The sequence below is a fragment of the Convolutriloba macropyga genome, chromosome 2 (assembly GCF_964194025.1).
Source record: "Convolutriloba macropyga chromosome 2, txConMacr16.3, whole genome shotgun sequence".
In the NCBI taxonomy this organism is placed as follows: domain Eukaryota; kingdom Metazoa; phylum Xenacoelomorpha; order Acoela; family Convolutidae; genus Convolutriloba; species Convolutriloba macropyga.
This window is the reverse complement of record NC_134469.1, coordinates 52,830,308-52,847,166: the sequence shown is the minus strand read 5'-3', so window position 1 is coordinate 52,847,166 and position 16,859 is coordinate 52,830,308. Positions and strand designations below refer to the sequence as shown.

General features: G+C 35.8%; 1 protein-coding gene across 1 annotated transcript in view; it reads left to right on the top strand.

Moving 5' to 3' along the window:
- Nucleotides 1-13,618: 13,618 nt before the first annotated feature.
- LOC142358762 (receptor-type tyrosine-protein phosphatase N2-like) overlaps nt 13,619-16,859 on the top strand; it is a 111,328-nt gene continuing 108,087 nt past the window's right edge. Inside the window, exons 1-2 of the mRNA XM_075410337.1 lie at nt 13,619-13,768; nt 13,837-13,884. Of these exons, the coding sequence (XP_075266452.1) occupies nt 13,687-13,768; nt 13,837-13,884 (130 nt within the window). The 5' untranslated portion in view covers nt 13,619-13,686. The remainder of the gene's footprint in view (nt 13,769-13,836; nt 13,885-16,859) is intronic.

Here is a 16,859-nt window from a genome sequence, read left to right as displayed (position 1 = left end):
GCAGATTTTTCTAGACAAAAAATCTCGAAAAAAAATCTGTGCTCCAATAAAACATTTGGTACCTTTATGATACAAAATAGCTATGACAATAGAGTTTAGCGAAAAAAAGCACAAATAAGCGGTAAAAGACCATCAAAACGGAAAAAAAAACTGTTTCTGTGATAAGTAATTTCAAAAAAAGGATTCTCAATTTCGACACAAAAAAATCATGCACCTACAAATCTAACCATCGCACAAAATTGTCTAGTTGTAACAAAAAGAGCTTCAAATTAGCCCTACATTGAAGCTGCAACTCATTTTCAAAGGCCGGAGAAATGCCAAAAACGTACTTTGATGAGAAAACTCAAAAAATTATACGTGATTTTTTACACGAAGTTTCAAGGCATGCACAAATCGAACAGTCGAACTGAATTTTTAAATTTACAGTTTTAAATGTAGAGTTTAAAAATTGAGACAACACGTGCTCTAAATAATTGCCACGTTAATGTTATAACTGATTTTCAAAAAAGCAGAAAAAAATGCAAAAAAAATTATAATTAAGGTCGGTAAATTCAAAAAACTGTTTCTGAGTATTAAAGAACAATTCAGGCAAAAACGATTCTAAGCATTGAGCTGAATTTTTCGACTTGCAAAAACAGATTGTAAATTATTTTTACCCTAATGTTACGATTGGTTTCCGAAATGGGAACAACTTGAAAAAGTGTTTTGTAGATCCGCTTGTATATCCCTATATTTCCTTTTGTTTATGTGTAAAATCTAACAGCAACACCAAACTATCGGTGCAACAAGCAGTTCAACTGCGAAAAACAGAATTTCTTCAGAAATTTGGAATTCTTAAGATAATTTAGTTTTGGTAATCAAACTATATTGGCAATTTGTTCGGCAAAGTTACACTTGTTAACAAAGCTCGGATCTTTTCCGATTGTCCCATCCAGCTTAGTGGGCGCAAATTATTAAAACCCCCAAACACACGGGACATATTTTTACATAATTAAACAAGATCTCAAAGCTCTAACCATTGACTTTTCATCGGCAATTGACTTAGTTTGCTAAAATTGAGGTTTTCTGATTTTTGAAAGTCGTTTCTGATTTATATTTATAATAGCTTTTAGTTTTTGGACATAACAAACCCGTTGACGAAGTCAAGAAAACTAACCAATTTTCAGCGCAAATGTAAATTTTGTGTCCAGCACAAACGTTTTCGTTCGAGCTAAAGTCGAGCAAAAGTCGAGCTAAAGTCGAGCTAAAGTTCAAAGTCTAGTTGAACGACTAGATCCAGCTAAATTTTTTTTCATGGATGATTTGAGTTTAGCACCTTTTTTTCAAACCGCTTTTTGGTCGAGCTTGGTTTTTTCATACGTCTATAGTTATTGAATTCGATTGTTCGAATCAGTTCACGGTCCACATGGACTAAATGCCGGAGGGACATAAAGGGAAAATTATATTATCATTTCAATGTCAATTATCCCTATTTCAAATAACTTTGCAGCTGCTTTGCTCCTTTAAATTGGCCAACAGTCTCACCATCAAATTGAAAAATAGGTTGCGATTCTGGTCAACTACTGAAAACGTCCGTTATCATTTGACATCAGCGTATCCTTAATAGAGTGATCAGATCAATTGTAAAAATTGCAATGTCACGTAAACACTAAAGTATTTTTTTGATAAAATATTCTTAGCAGTCACCAAAAAGTAGATATAGTTGATTCTCATTTAATATCTACCTATATAAATTGCCGAGTGGAATTGATGATTTTATTACAATTGTCCAATAGCTTTTCGTTCTTTTTGGCAACAAGTCAAGTATGATTGCACATAGTTTGCAACAGAACGCCGCCAAAGCGTTCAGATCTCTTGAAGTAACAGTCAATGCTTCCAACTCTGATTTTTTTCTTCAACTTGATCCTGCCGTTGGAAAATTAAGCACTTCAAGTGTGGGTAAAATTCATGCGGAGGGTTGAAACAGTTTGAGTGATTAAGTCAATTGTATTATTTGAACTATTGCGCAAAGTAATATGCTTTGCAAAAATAAATATAATAAATCAGTTTTCCTACTGTTTCGTCTACCAGCTTTGTGGTCAAATATTTTTTACGTAGTAAGGATGACTTACGCAGTTAAAAGCATTAGTTTTCCAACAACCAGTAAAAACTGTTTTTCAGTCCGCGATCATATTGTGGCTATCACTTTTGTCGTATAAGTGATTTGTCGGTTTTTTTAGTCGTGATTATCATAGATCACTAATTTGGTGATAAATGTTGCGGTTGTGGTATACATAGTGATGTAGAGAAAATTAATTTGTCAAATTAAAATTAAGTGTGATATTTAAAATAAATATGAATTTGCGAACTACATACAACTGGAGGCCGTATGCTGCTGCTGGAAAACAAAACGTTCGATGTTGGATCCTGTCCTGATCCGTCTCAATTTATTGTATAAATTGTCTTCAAAATCTTAAATCCTTCCAGGAGAAGATCCGAGAATTTCGAACAACCTGTATAACATGAGGGAATATTTTTTGCCCATCTGTAATCACGACTAGCATTTGTATATTTTAAAGTTTTAATAATATACTAATTTCAAGCGAACTTCTTTCGTAATTAGTAATGAGGCAATGTTTCGAACATTGATATGGTTATGCCTGTTAGCCGTTTTGACAAAGCAACGGAATACATCCAGCGATACTGATGTCTATGGTAAGTTACTTCGTGCTATGAAAAATTATTTGACCTATTGATTTAACTGAAAAGATGCACGTATTTAGATTGTCGGTATTAGGCCCTCTGCCTTGTACCATCTCAATGTATGAATGGCGATTCTTGCTTCCTTCATTCGTTTGCCTGCCCTGTTTGCTAGCTAGTGTGGGCTATCAATTGTGTCTTTTTCAATATCTTTGGTTGGGTAACAGTATTATTTAAGACCACTAACACATTATAGTCATTCATTATTATCCAAGTGGAACGTAACTAGAATGATAGCTCGCTTTTAAAACATCATCACGAACTCAATTGATAAAGTTTGCTAGTGAAAAATGTGATTTGTTTAAAAGCATGCGATTCTTTTCAAGTTGATTTTGTGCGCCATCAAAAGATTATCTTATGTTGCGCCATGCATAGTCTTGAGTAGTTAATTGTACGGAGATAAGTGCAAATTTTGCTTTTCATGATCACCAGATTCGCGGCCTGCCTCCTAGACAGCATTCGTAATGAACTTTGGATTCACGATAATTCATGATGATGTTTATGAAACGCATCAAAACTGTAGATTTTACTCTACCTCAAAAACAATTGTCACGAATTTGCAATTAAAGCAACCAAAAGAGGAAACCAAAAGACCAGAAAAGATGTTTTATAACAGTTAAAACTCAAAGCGTGCACTATATGCAACTTTCGTTATACTCCAAAGATCCAAAGAGACATGTGTCAATTTTTAAAGCATCAGGTTGTCACCTCAATCACCGTTGTCCTTGGCCTTGCCTCTACTGCACTCTGGGATGTAATTTTGAAACCGCGAACCGCGCCAACTGACACAAGAGGGACATCGTATAAAACAGCTATCTCGGAATTTTTCATCTTGTTGATTTTGAAAAATTGGCTGGCTTGAACACCACAAAAAAAGATAGAGACACAGCGGCAAAGACTAGCTAGAGGAGACAAGCTTGGTGCAGAGATGAATGAAACAAATCTGTTCCCAAGGTATAGATCTCGACTTATCAAGACCTTATAATTCAAGAGAAGGGGTACAATATTGACAAAAAACACAGAGCAGTTCCTAGTTAAAGTCGGTGTAAGGTCCTTTCAAGGCCCCAGATTTCTTTTTATATCAAAATATGGTCAAATATTTTTTAATAGGTCAATCATGGCCTTTTCTTGAGCTGTTGGTTGCCTTTTTGTAGGATAAGAAACAGTTATCTTTCTTCCATTCTAGCTTCTACTATACTTCTTTTTGTATATGTGTAAAATTTAACAGCAACACCAAACTAGCGTAGCAACAGGCAGTTCAACTTTGAATTAGAAGTTTGTTTGGCAGATTTCAACTTGTTAACAAAGCTCGGATCTTTTCCAATTGTCCCATCCTGCTTAGTGGGCTCAAAAAGTTAAAAACCCCAAACGCACGTGACATTTTTACATAATGATTTATTATGTAACGACATGTGCTCTGTAACGGGGGTCAAATAACATACTGGGGGGGGGGGGGGCAAAAAATAGATCTCAAAGCTCAAACAATCGACTTTCCATCGGCAATGAGCTTAGCGAGTTATTATTTATGTCACTTGAATTTAAAATTTGCTTTTGTTTTTATAATAGCATTAAACTTTTAGACATAACAACAGAAATATTGAACAATTTGGACTGTCAAACCCGTTGACTATATCATAAGAACTAACCCGTTTGAGCTAAAGTCGAGTCAAGTTGTGCTAATGTCGAGCTTAAGTTCAGAGTCTAGTTGAAGGACTAAGTCCAGCTTATTTTTTTTCTTAGATTGTTTGAGTCGAGCTTGTTTTTTTAAACCCCTTTTTGGTCGAGCATGTTTTTTCATAAGTCGAGGTCTAAACCTGGCCGTCTTTAGTTTAATTGGTTCGCCTTTGGGGTCGTTTTTAGGCTATTGAACTTGATTGTTCGAATCAGTTCCCGGTCAACATAGACCAAATACCGGAGAGACGCAATGAGAAAATTCAATTATCGTTTCAGTGTCCATTATACTTGTTTCAAAAAATTTTGCTGCTAATAAAGATCTCGTGTTCCCTATGCGCTTGAAATAGAAAGTTCCACAATAATAACGTTCGTCTTTTGGTTATCATATTTCATTGATTAACTGTGGTCTTCGCTACGCCACGACACTTTTTCAATTTGATATTGGATTTCGCCAGACGATGTGCTTATTTAGTTTTGAATTCGATTTTCGGAGCAAAATCGAAAGACTTTATAACAAATAAATTGAATTGCCTAGGCAAGAAGAATGAACTCAAGTGCATGTCAACAAATTGAAATAAGATGAACAGACATGCCTGATCACGCAGCGGGAAATGAAATAAAAAGAATAAATAACATGCTGGATCGGGAAACTTGAAATTTTGCTTAAAAAATGAAAGTTAGGGATAACTTAAATTAGGAAATAATTTATGACATTGTATCCGATTTACTGCACTAAACAAAAATAACAGTTAACAAGAATTGCACAGGTATCAAATACCTCCTTGAACTTTAAAAAATTGTACAATTAGTACATTTTTTATAATAGTAACATATTTACAAGATTTATACTTGGTCCCCGGTTATACTTGTAATAACAATGAATGTGCTGGTTTTCATAATTAGTAATTTTTACTAAAACAGCGTTGAGTTTTCGAGTTTCAATCGTGTTTAATCAGAATTTTTATTTACTTCCGCCTCATATGCTGGCCTGGAAATGGCATCGTCTTCGAGAGTCGGGATTTTGTAATCGGCTAGGTATCTTAACTGGGGATCAGGAGGCGAAGCATTTCCGATCACAGGAGAGATGTCTGTTTCTTCTGGAGCTTTTTTTGCTCTAGACTGCATTATTTCTACAAAAGATTTGACAGTTGGAAGTTTTCAACATCGCCAGTTCTTCGATGTCATTTCGGTGGAGCGGATATTACCGAATCGGAGGACATATCTTCTAAGCCTCAATAATTTGGGCTTCATCAATTGATTCTTGATCTCTTATCTAAGGTTGTATTGGAAGTGGAAGAGGAGCCTTGCTGAAGTGCTGAAATCGGAGCAGTGGGTGGAGGAATGATCAATTTGCTTAGTGATGTTGATATTTGCTTCATTTTGGCTGCTAAATACCCGGAATTTAGGAAATTTGGTGATGGGACCCCGCATTGCGTGTGAAATGTTGGATTTAGAGAAGAAAAAACGCCTGCCCAGATCGCGTCGTTTGGGCTTCACTTTTTTGTAAAGCTCTAATTTGCAAAAAAATTTCTTTTGTGGCTTTGAATTTTCTCTTCCACCAAATTTTGGCTTGTTCGTGGCCAACGAAAATCATCATATAATTTTAAATGTGTTTGTTGTTCAGTCCTAATTTTTGAAATGTCACTTTTGCGAACTGTGGCAATTTTGTTTCCCGCTACTTTGATTGTCGAGGTTGTTGGGCTTACTTTAATGACACCCCGGATACCTCAACAATCTTCTTGGACTTTCATTTGCAGTGTACTTTGCAAGCCAGTTTGAGATGCACCACACTCTCTGAGTATGGAGCGAAGGAATCGGAACTCTCCATCGGTGCTTTTCTTCTCTCGGCCGTTAGCGGTTTTTATGACCTTCGTCATTCCTTTTTCATTCTCGATGTCGCAGTGGTATCCGTTCTCCTATTTATCATTTGGCAGGATGGCCACAGGGGTAACTGTGTCTACATCTAAAAAGTATTTTGTAATATTCTCGTATGAGAGATTAGACAACTTAGGTGTTGTGCAGATCAAGTTCAGCGGGTTATTAGGATTTTTACCAAAATGTGCTCCGTAGGGAAATAATTTTGTGTTTTTTCTGTTTACATAATAGCAGTTGTGGACAATAGTCCTTAGTGCAATCTTAATGCTGAACGAATTAGTGACAATTTTTCTTCTTTGACACAAGCAAGTCGTTTCTTAATTGTCTGAAATATTTCCATACCATTCAGATAGCTTGATGATTGTTGACTGTAGCTTCATAAATGTTTATGTTATTCCTTTCACAAAAATTGTTTACTGGATATCCCACAAAGCTTTTTTTGAAGAGAACGAGGTATTCCGTGATTTCCTATATACATGTTTAAAAATTTTGTTATATTTGGGCCATTCGTTTTGTCAAATATACATGCAGTAAAAAATTCAGAATTTTTATATGTTGCAGCGAGAAAGTATATCTCATGGCCTATTAATTGTAAATGGGTCTACCAAAAGCCATTCGTATTTTTCGGTTCGGTTCAACACAAGATATATTGGCGTAGAATTGCTTCGCGGGATTTATAAATTTATGATTCTTACCACTTTTTTTGCCGGGTCTACAATATGTTGATCTGACGATCAATTCCCTACTAATGTATGACCACCAGCATTGTGTAGCTGTACATATCATGCCCAGCTACCTAGTTGGCTAGCATGGAAATTGTTTATTAAATCGTCTGACAAAACGTTCGGAATTGCAATCTTTTTGTCTCTACTGACGAAACCAGATTGCACACCTAGATCCCGCCAGTCATAAGGAATCTATGGGTTGAATTCCTTTAGCTTTTGCTCTTTGATATTCAGGATACAATCACGCACATCTTTTGGACCGCGTCTTTGATTGTGAGCGAGGCTATAAAGGATTTCCTGAAAACTCTTTCAAAGATATTTTCAAATGTGGGTATTTGTGGGGTAGCTGTGGGGGTGTGCTAATGTTGGAAAATGCACTGTTCAAAGTTGGTGTGGAATAAGTGTGGTTGGTGTTTCTGCTGTGCGGGAAGAGTCGCCGAATCGAACTGCGCTTATAAGTTTCTTGGAGGGCATTTTGATTTTGTTTATTAAGATTGTTTTTATTTGAAATGAGGCTCTGAATATTTTAGGTTTGATTTATGCAACTGATTTTGAGAGAGCGCTCGGGCAATCAGCGCTGATTTTACTTGCGGTTTCTGACTTTGCGTCTATAATTTGAATGTTTATGAAGTAGTGAAAAAGTACTCTTAAACATTGCAATTTTTGCCCTGCGGGAAAATTTTCATTCCGAATTTGGAAAGTACGCTTGAAATGAGGTGGATTTCCCAAAGCCAGTGTAGTGTCAACTGTTATCGAAGACGAAGTGTATGCATATTTAGAATAGTTTAAATTGTATCTGTCATTTAGTAGTGGATTTCGTTTTGCTGATGACAAGTGAAATGCATGCGCGTGTAATTGAGTGTCAGGTTTGAGAATTGTATTTATTCAAATTATGACAGGTTCACTTTGTTCAGTGATTCGTGGTTCCCGATCATGTGTTTTCAACAAATTGTTTAAATGAGGTGCAGATTGAATTGAGTTCATTTTGAAAAAGTTTGCAGAGGCGGAAACTAATTCAAGTTTTGCAAAAATAAATTCCTCATTGTAGGCAGAGACTTTTTCAGCTTTTTGATTAAGATGTCAATAGATGTAATGAATGAGACCATTTTTTGCACATGGTTTGTATTCAATTGATAATTGATAGTAGAACTCTATGTACCCAACGGGATAGACGACTGTTCGGTCATATATTTTTTTTTAATTTTAAAATCGACAGGAGTGCTCTGTGATCTACCATAATTTTCTATTGTCTTCCACACAGATAGTTTTCAAAATGTTCATTTGATAAAACTACACCTAATAGTTCTAGTTCGTTGACATTGTTTTTTTTTTGTCACAAAAGTTTAAAAGTCTAGAGGTGAAAGCAATGGGTTTCCATCCGTCCACTGTTAGTTGTTCAAGAGAAGCAGCAAGCCCGGCACGTGAAGCATCACCTTTAGCTTGTGTTTCGAGTTGCAGATTGTAATGAAAATTTTCAGTTGTGTTCGCCATGTGATTTTTTATTTCGGAAAAACAATTTTTATGTGTATAATACCAAATACTTTTTGCGGATTTTCCTAATAATTGACGTAATCGATCATTAATTTGTGCATGATTTGGGATGAAAGTTTTTATGTAATGTAGTGAACCGAGAACAGAACGAAGTTTGTTTTATGTTTTCCTGAAAACCATTTCTATGATATTGTCAAATGTGGGTATTTGTGGGGTAGCTGTGAGGGGTGTACTAATGTTGGAAGATGCAGTGTTCAACGTTGGTGGGATAGGTGTGGTTGGTTGATCTGCAGTGCGGGAAGAGTCGCCGAATCGAACTGCGCTTATAAGTTTCTTGGAGGGCATTTTGATTTTGTTTTGCTGATGTTTTACTTTCGATTGGCGACAAGATTGATTGCGAAATTTGATATCCAAGCCACAGAATTTTTAATTTCTCAAAGTGAAATTTAGGAAGAGTAATCCTGAGTTCCTCATCAAGTTTTTTGAAACAACTGAACAAATATTATTTATGTTCTTCTTCTGATCCTTTGCTAACAATTAGAAATCATCAAAAAACAATATGTAATTTTTAATCCTATTAAGATGTAGCCCATGGCTTTTGGAAATTCCACAGTCATATCTGTGAGACCACAAAATCCAGTTTGAAATCAGTGTGTGCCCGTTGTATCACCACCTCTTTTATTGAAATTGCAGTGGTTAGCAGTTTCAGGGTTTAGGGTTAGTTGACTGTTTGTATACCGTTTGAGATCAAATGTTGAAAAATATGTGGTGCTTAGCGACGCATAATCACTAAATACTAGATACGGATTCGATTTTTCTATCAATATTGGGTATTTGGCATTTAATTTTGTATATTGCTCTATTACAAATTTTTGAGCCGAGTGCAATATTTAAAAACTGATCTCTTTTAACAATGACTACGATTGGTAGCAAAAAGTATTTTTCTGAACATTTTGTAAGTTTTGTTATATGTTTTTATGTTCAAGCAGTTTTTTAAATTCAGTGTTTCCTTTATCTTGCGATTTAATAGGTAGACGTCTCTTTTTTTGGTGTCGTGGTTAGAACGAATTGTAAAATTTTGATTTGGCAACATGATTTTTTAAAATTTTCCAATGCGTGATATTAAATCAGGAAATTGGAAGTCTATTTTTAAATGCTGAACAGGATGAGATAATGTTTACTTGTTTACCTTGTTGAGATGCGGATTTTATGACCACAAGCCATAATTGATCAAAGAGACTGCAACTGATGAGTGGTTTGAGGCCACCAGGAACGGTTGTGAGAGTGGCAAAGGATGTATGCTAGCGTTTGATAGTTAAAGGTGTTCTAATCTTATCCTCAATGTGAATCCGTTTATTCAAAATTGTCCGCAATCGTGGTTTATTGCTTTCGCATACCCATATTGCATATAGGTTACTGCTAATTACTCGCGCCACTAGTGACCTATTCAGAATGCTACATGCACTTCCTGAATCAACAAGTAGAGTATTTGAGATATTTCCGATTTTGATAGTCACGCTGAAAGGTTCGATTTTCTCGAGAACATTGTGTATCGTAGCAAACAGGTTGTCATCCCCGCCACTGTAGTCTGATTACAATAGTCCAAACGATGATTTGATTTTAGAAAATTCAAAGAATCTTTTGAATAAGGTTTTTCTTCTTTTATTGTGTTGACCGATTTTTTTTTGGAATTTTGGGCTTTCTGTGTTTTTTTTCATACTTTGGCAAAATGACTTAGCAAACCACAGTTAATACAATTTTTTATTTTTACAATGCACTTATATCGATGTCCAGGAAGCTATGGTGATGAATGTAGTGGTGGGTATCGGCTGCTTTTCCTGTGGATGTTGTTTGTGAGGGACCAATTTGAAGAGCGAGTGCTGGAAGGATATTGAATTGCATTGAGGCTGGCCGGAATGAGGGTTTTTTGTGAGTTTGTGTTTGATGCTGATTTTGCATCCAAAATTCCATGTTGATAGCCAGCTCAAGAGCCTTCCTCAGGTCCACTGTTTGTATAGAGGATCCTTTTGTTTTTCAGGATTGATTAGATTGGTGATGAAGACATCTCTGATTATCCTTGCTTCTTTATTTTTGATGTCACAATTATCCGCTAGTTCTTTGAATTTACCGTAAAAAAGTTCAACTTTTTCTCCCGGGAGTTGTTTTGTGATGAGTTATACTAAACGTGCAATTAAAGTGTTATATTTCGGGGACTGATGAATGCGTCCTCTAATTTTTTCAAAATTCTGCTATAGTGAGAGTGTAAATCATTTTATGTAGATTTTTGCTGTTGAGAATTCTATGCTCTACCACACCAACACTATGATAGAGCAGAGAGGCAATTTCTCGATCGGCGATTTGACATGGTTTACCCAACACATTATTCCTACTTCAATGAGTCTTTGGCATTTATTTTTCCAATTCATCTTCTGTTGTGCATTTTGGGAATTACAATCCCATTCCGACTGTGCTGAAGAATCAATGATTGTTTCTTCGTATAAAGGTTCCAAGGGCAATTCTACCATTTCTAGTTTAGTGCCGAAAATGGAATCAAAAACGATGTTCTCTTCGGCGATTAAGGCTCATTTGTATTTTACCCTCCGTTTTTTATCGGAAGTTTGGGTCGGGTGAAGGTTCATCCCAGAAGACATCAATTCTCAAGGGAGTTGATTTGCCTGCTGACTGCGCCATGTCGTATTTTATTGATTTACTCTCGTCTTCGCCAAGAGAAGACACGCTTTCAAGTGATATTTGAATTCGCGAGGCGAAATGATTGCTTAATTCTGGACTCGATTTGAGGAGCGACATTGAAGGAGATTGTAACAACTGAATATGAACTGACAATGCAAGAAAAAACAACTCAAGTGGATATCAGCGAATTTAAATAAGGTGAAAAGACATGGCCAATCGCGCAGCGGTAAATGAAATAATAGGAATAAATAACAAGTTCGGAGCGGGAAACATGAAAAATTTTCTGAAGATAAATGAAGTTTGATCAGCAACTTAAACTAAGAACTACATTTGGACATTGTATCAGATTTACTGCTCTAAACTAAAACAACAATTAACAAGAAATACACAGGTATTACTGGGTGGTAAATGTTACAAATCCATACATTGAATGAACCTCTCCACTAAATTGTCCAACAGTCTCGCCATCATTTTGCAATATAAGTTGTCAACCTGGTCACGTCAGTGAAAAGATTTGTTATCATTCGAAATCAGCGTATCTTTAATAGAGTTATCAGATCAGACGTTAAAATAGTAAAAATACGTAGACACGAAAGAATTTTAAGCTAAAATTTTCGGACCTAGTCTGTTTTGCATGATTCATATGTAATAGCACGTGCTCTGTAACGGGGGATCGCATAGCTTACTGGGGGCAAAAACGGAGATCTCAAAGCTCTAACAAGCGACTTTTCATCGGCAGTGAGCCTAGCGTGTTATAATTTGGATAATTTGATTTTAAAATTCATTTTTTTATATTACATTTATAATAGCATTTAGTTTTTGGATAGAAAATTAAACATCAAAAAATTTGGACTGTAAACACGTAATTCATAAGCGCAAACCAGCGCAAATATATTTTTTTGCCAGCGCGAACATTTAGTTCGAGCTAAAGTCGAGCTAACGTTCAAAGTCTGGTTGAATGACTCAGCCCAGCTAATTTTTTTCGTGGATTGTTTCAGTCGAGCATGTTCAAACCGCTTTTTGGTCGGCATGGTTTTTTCATAAGTCGAGGTCTGAACTTGGGTCGTCTCTAGGTTATTACTTATTGACTTCGATTGTTCGGATCAGTTCCCGGTCCACATGGATCAAATGCCAGAGGGACATAATGAAAAGTTATTATCATTTCAATGTCAATTATGCCTGTTTTAAAAAATTTTGCTGCTGCTTTTCTCCTTTAAATAGTTCAACATTCTCGCCATCACATTGAAATGAAGGTTTTGATCCTGGTCAATTTACTGAAAACGTCCGTTATCATTCGAGATCAGCGTATCTTTAATAGAGTGATCAGATCAATAGTAAAAATTGTAATATTACGTAAACACTAACGTATTTTTAGATAAAATATTCCTATCAGTCATAAGTAGATACAGTTGATTCTTATTTAATGTCTACTTATATAAATTGCTGAGCGTAATCGATGATATCAGTACAATTGTCCTATACTTTGTAGATTTTCCGTTTTTTTGGCAACAAGTCAAGTATGATTGCAAATAGTTTGCAACAGAACGCCATTAAGGCGTTCAAATCTCATAAAGTAACATTAAATGCTTCCAACTCCTTTTTTTCGGATCTATTCTGTTTTTCCAAACAGAATAGATCCGAAAAGTATGTAAGTCGCAAAAGTCGTATAATTCTTTGTAAAATAGTTAAAACAAATCAGTTTTTCCTTACTTTCGTCTTTTAGTTTTGTGGTCATATTTTTTTCACGTAGTAAGGACGGCTTACGCAGTAAAAAGCATAAGTTTCCCTCCCACTCTTAGAATTCCTACATCCAGCAAAAACTATTTTTCGGTCTCAATCTGGTTTTCATTTTTGTTTTGCGGGACAATCTTTCAGTTTTGATTTTCATTGATCACCAATTTGGTGATCAACATTGCGGTGTACTTTGTTACTTAGAGGAAACCAATTAGTTCAATTAAAATTAATATTCTGATATTTAAAACAAACGTTTTTGAACTTTAAGTTCATTGTCAGGTTAAAACTGTTTCACAAATTGTTAAAGGATAAAAATGACTATGACTACAATTTCTAAGACTACAATTACTAAGACTGCAATTTCTAAGACTACAATTTCTAAGACTACAATTTGGACCATTCAAGGAACTATCTAAAAAATTTGAAAAACGGCTTTTTATTGACTTTATGACAAAAATGGCTTTTATTACGGGCTAATGCTGCTTTTTTCAAAGGGTTCTGCATGCAATTGGAGGCCGTATGCTGCGGCTAGAAAACAAATCGGTCTATACTGGATCCTGTCCTGATTAGTCTCAATTTAGTGTATAAATTGTCTTACAAAACCCTTCCAGGAGAAAATTCGAAAATTTCGAAGAACTCGTGTAACATGATGGAATATTTTTTGCCAATCTGTAATTGCGACTAGCAGTTGTAAATTTTAAGGTTGTTATAATAAATTAAAATGGAGTGAGCCTCTTTCGTAATTAGTAATGAGGCAATGTTTCGAACATTGATATGGTTATGCCTGTTAGCCCTTTTGATAAAGCAACGGAATACATCAAGCGTTACTGATGTCTATGGTAAGTTACTTAATGCTATGAGAAATTATTTGACCTATTGAGTTAACTGAAAAGATGCACGTATTTAGGTTGTCGGTATTCGGCCCTCTGCCCTGTACCATCTCAATGTATAAATGGTGAGTCTTGATTCCTTCATTCGTTTACCTGCCCTGTTTGCTAGCTAGGGTGGGCTATCAATTGTGGCTTAATAGATTTTACCCAGGCACACCTAATAGATTTTACCTAGAAGTGGCATAAAAACACTGGCTGGGCACGAACAGAATATATGCCAAAAATTCAACATAATAGTTGGATAAACAAATACACGGGACCGATGAAAGGATGTTCGGGTCTTTCCCATTATAGCCCCCCATTATGGTCAAATTACCATGATGGGGGGTCTACAGGTTATCTGACCGCTAAGCTGGGAGGGGGGCTATAATAGGAAAGACCCGGATGTTCCACCTAGGCCTTAAAAGTAATGGAAACAATAATTTGATAACATTCAAGCTACCAGCGTCTCTGATAATCAGTAGAGGGATCGGTTAACAGTTTTTCTGAAAAATATTTTAAAATTGATGTTCAGTTTAATCAAAAATTGCACATTCTTTACAATTTTTGTTACCTCCGAAACGGTGATAACCAATTGTTAAACAGTGATCTGAACAATACCTTCATGGGATCTGTTCAGTTTGTGCCCCCCCAGTACGTTATGCGCCCCCCAGTTACAGAGCACGTGCCATTACACAGTACATCATTATGTAAAATCGAATCAATCGAATGTACAATCAAATAATGGTAATGTAGTATGGCACGTGCGTCTGAGGGGTGCAAAAAATATGCGTCTACTAAGCTGGAGGGGGGCACAAACGGAAAAGATCCCCTTCATGAAATTGAACAGGAAAAGGAAATAATATGGTTGGTAAAGACAACAGCAAAATTATTTTACCGTTGGATTATTTGTCGAGTGAAACTGAAGTAAGTAAATTTGCTTCACTTGAATTTTGAAGTAAAATGAGAGCGTAGTTTGAAAATTGTACAGTTTTTGAATTTGCTGTTGGAACTTTTCCATTTGTGCCACCCCAGCTTACAGGGCGCGTATTATTTGCACCCCCAGACGCACGTACCATATTTTTACATGGCGATTTACTATGTAATAGCACGTGCTCTGTAACTGGGGGGGGGGGGGGGCGCATAACGTACTGGGGGGCACAAACGGAAAAGATCCGTGTTTTTTTTACAAGCACGGCAATTTGCTAATCAATGTTTTGAGGATTTTTGATCTGCTTTTTTTCTAGTCATTACATTCCGATTGTACTTTTTGTGGTTTTCCCAATCAAAATTAAATTTGAATTTTTGTTCAGGACTTGTCCTCTTCTGTTTTTTGTTATTGATTTTTTTAATTGCTCTCAAACGAAGTTTGAAGGAATTATATTAGTCCTGTCGGTCTTTTTTATGCGATTTTTTGCTTGACCGATTTTTTGTCTGACGGTTGACTTTTCGTCCTCAAAAATGGGATAAACAGGTGGCGCCCAGCGGGCATTAAGTACTCTTAGAGCCTTTCCGCTCTGTTTCAGCTCAAACTGTTTTGGAGACTTATACTTATGGTGTGAAGGGCGGTTCTTAGAGGTCGAAGCACCCTAACTGTTGACCCCCGCTCCACCACTATTGTCCCTACCCCCCCACTGCGATGTTGCCCCTCACCCCACTGTTGCCCCCACCACTCCCTTCCAAATCAGCCCCCGGTGCACCCCTCCTCCACCCCACCGGTGCTACGCTCGAACAACCGATCGCTAAAAACACGAATTTTTATACTAATTTTCACAATTTTTTTCAAGCTTTTTGAAAATTTGTCATTATTTGAGTTATTTAAGAACTAAGTGTCAAGGAACCTCCTCTAGGGTTTTATAATAGGTTAATGCGTACTTTCTAGTGGTAGTGGAATGGTTTCAACATTCAATTTTAGCATTTTTTGACAAAAGGTTCATTTTTTCTTTTTATTTAATTTTTCAATACTGACGTCCTTCCAGACGAAGGGGCTAGAGAACTTCCTTATGGGTTTAATATTGTTACTAAAAAAGTTCCTGAAAATTTTTTGTTTGCCTTGGAATAGTTTTCAACTTTTTAAAATCACAAATTTTATCAATATTTTTGTTTTAAAAGTTTTTGAAAATTTTTGTCTTTTTTTAGGTTTTTCCGGCCTAAAGAGCCAAGGAACCTCCACTAGGGTTTGACAAAAGGTTGTTGTATAGTTTCTAGATGCAATGGAACGTTTTTAAGATCTTAACATATCGAAGTTTTGCTTTTTTTTGAAAAACTTGCGAAATTTTTCAAATTTTTTATTCTGGTTTTTTTTCGGCCTCAGGGGGGGTCAAAAAACCTCTGTAATGGCTTGATCAAAAGATACTGGGAAGTTTCTTTGTTCATCGATTAGTTTTAATTTTTTTATTATCACAAATCTTAGCAATTTTTATAAAACTTTCAAGTTTTTTGAAATATTTAGTCATTTTTTTAAGGTTTTTTGAGCCTCAAGAGCCAAATAACCTCTTCAAGGATTTGATAATAGGTTACTGCATAGTTTCACTTTGCAGTGGAATGGTTTTAACATTTTCACGTCACGAAATTCAGCATTTTGACAAAACGTACTATTTTCATTTTTGAAATTTGTTTTTCATTATTCACGTCTTTCAAGATGCTGGGGCCGGAAAACCTCCTCAATTTATTGATTAGAAGTTACTGAAAAATTTTGATTTGGCATGGAATAGCTTTCATTTTTTTAATATGACAAATCTTGAGCGATTTTTTGATAAAACTTGCATTTTAAATTTTTTTGTAAGTTTTTGTCATTTTCTAGGTTTCCCCAGCCTTCAGAGCCACACAAAATGCTCTAGGGTTTGATTATAGGTTAGTGCTTAGCGCTTAGCTTCTAGGTGTAGCCGAATGTTTTTCAGGATTTTAATATCCGCAATTTTTAAAAATTTTTTGCAATTTCAAGTTTTTTTGAATCTTTTTGAACTTTTTATCATTTTTTTCCGGCACCGCGGTCCTAGGGACCTCCTCCAAGGTTTGATGATAAGGTATTGCATAGTAATTAGAGTTCAGGGAATGGTTA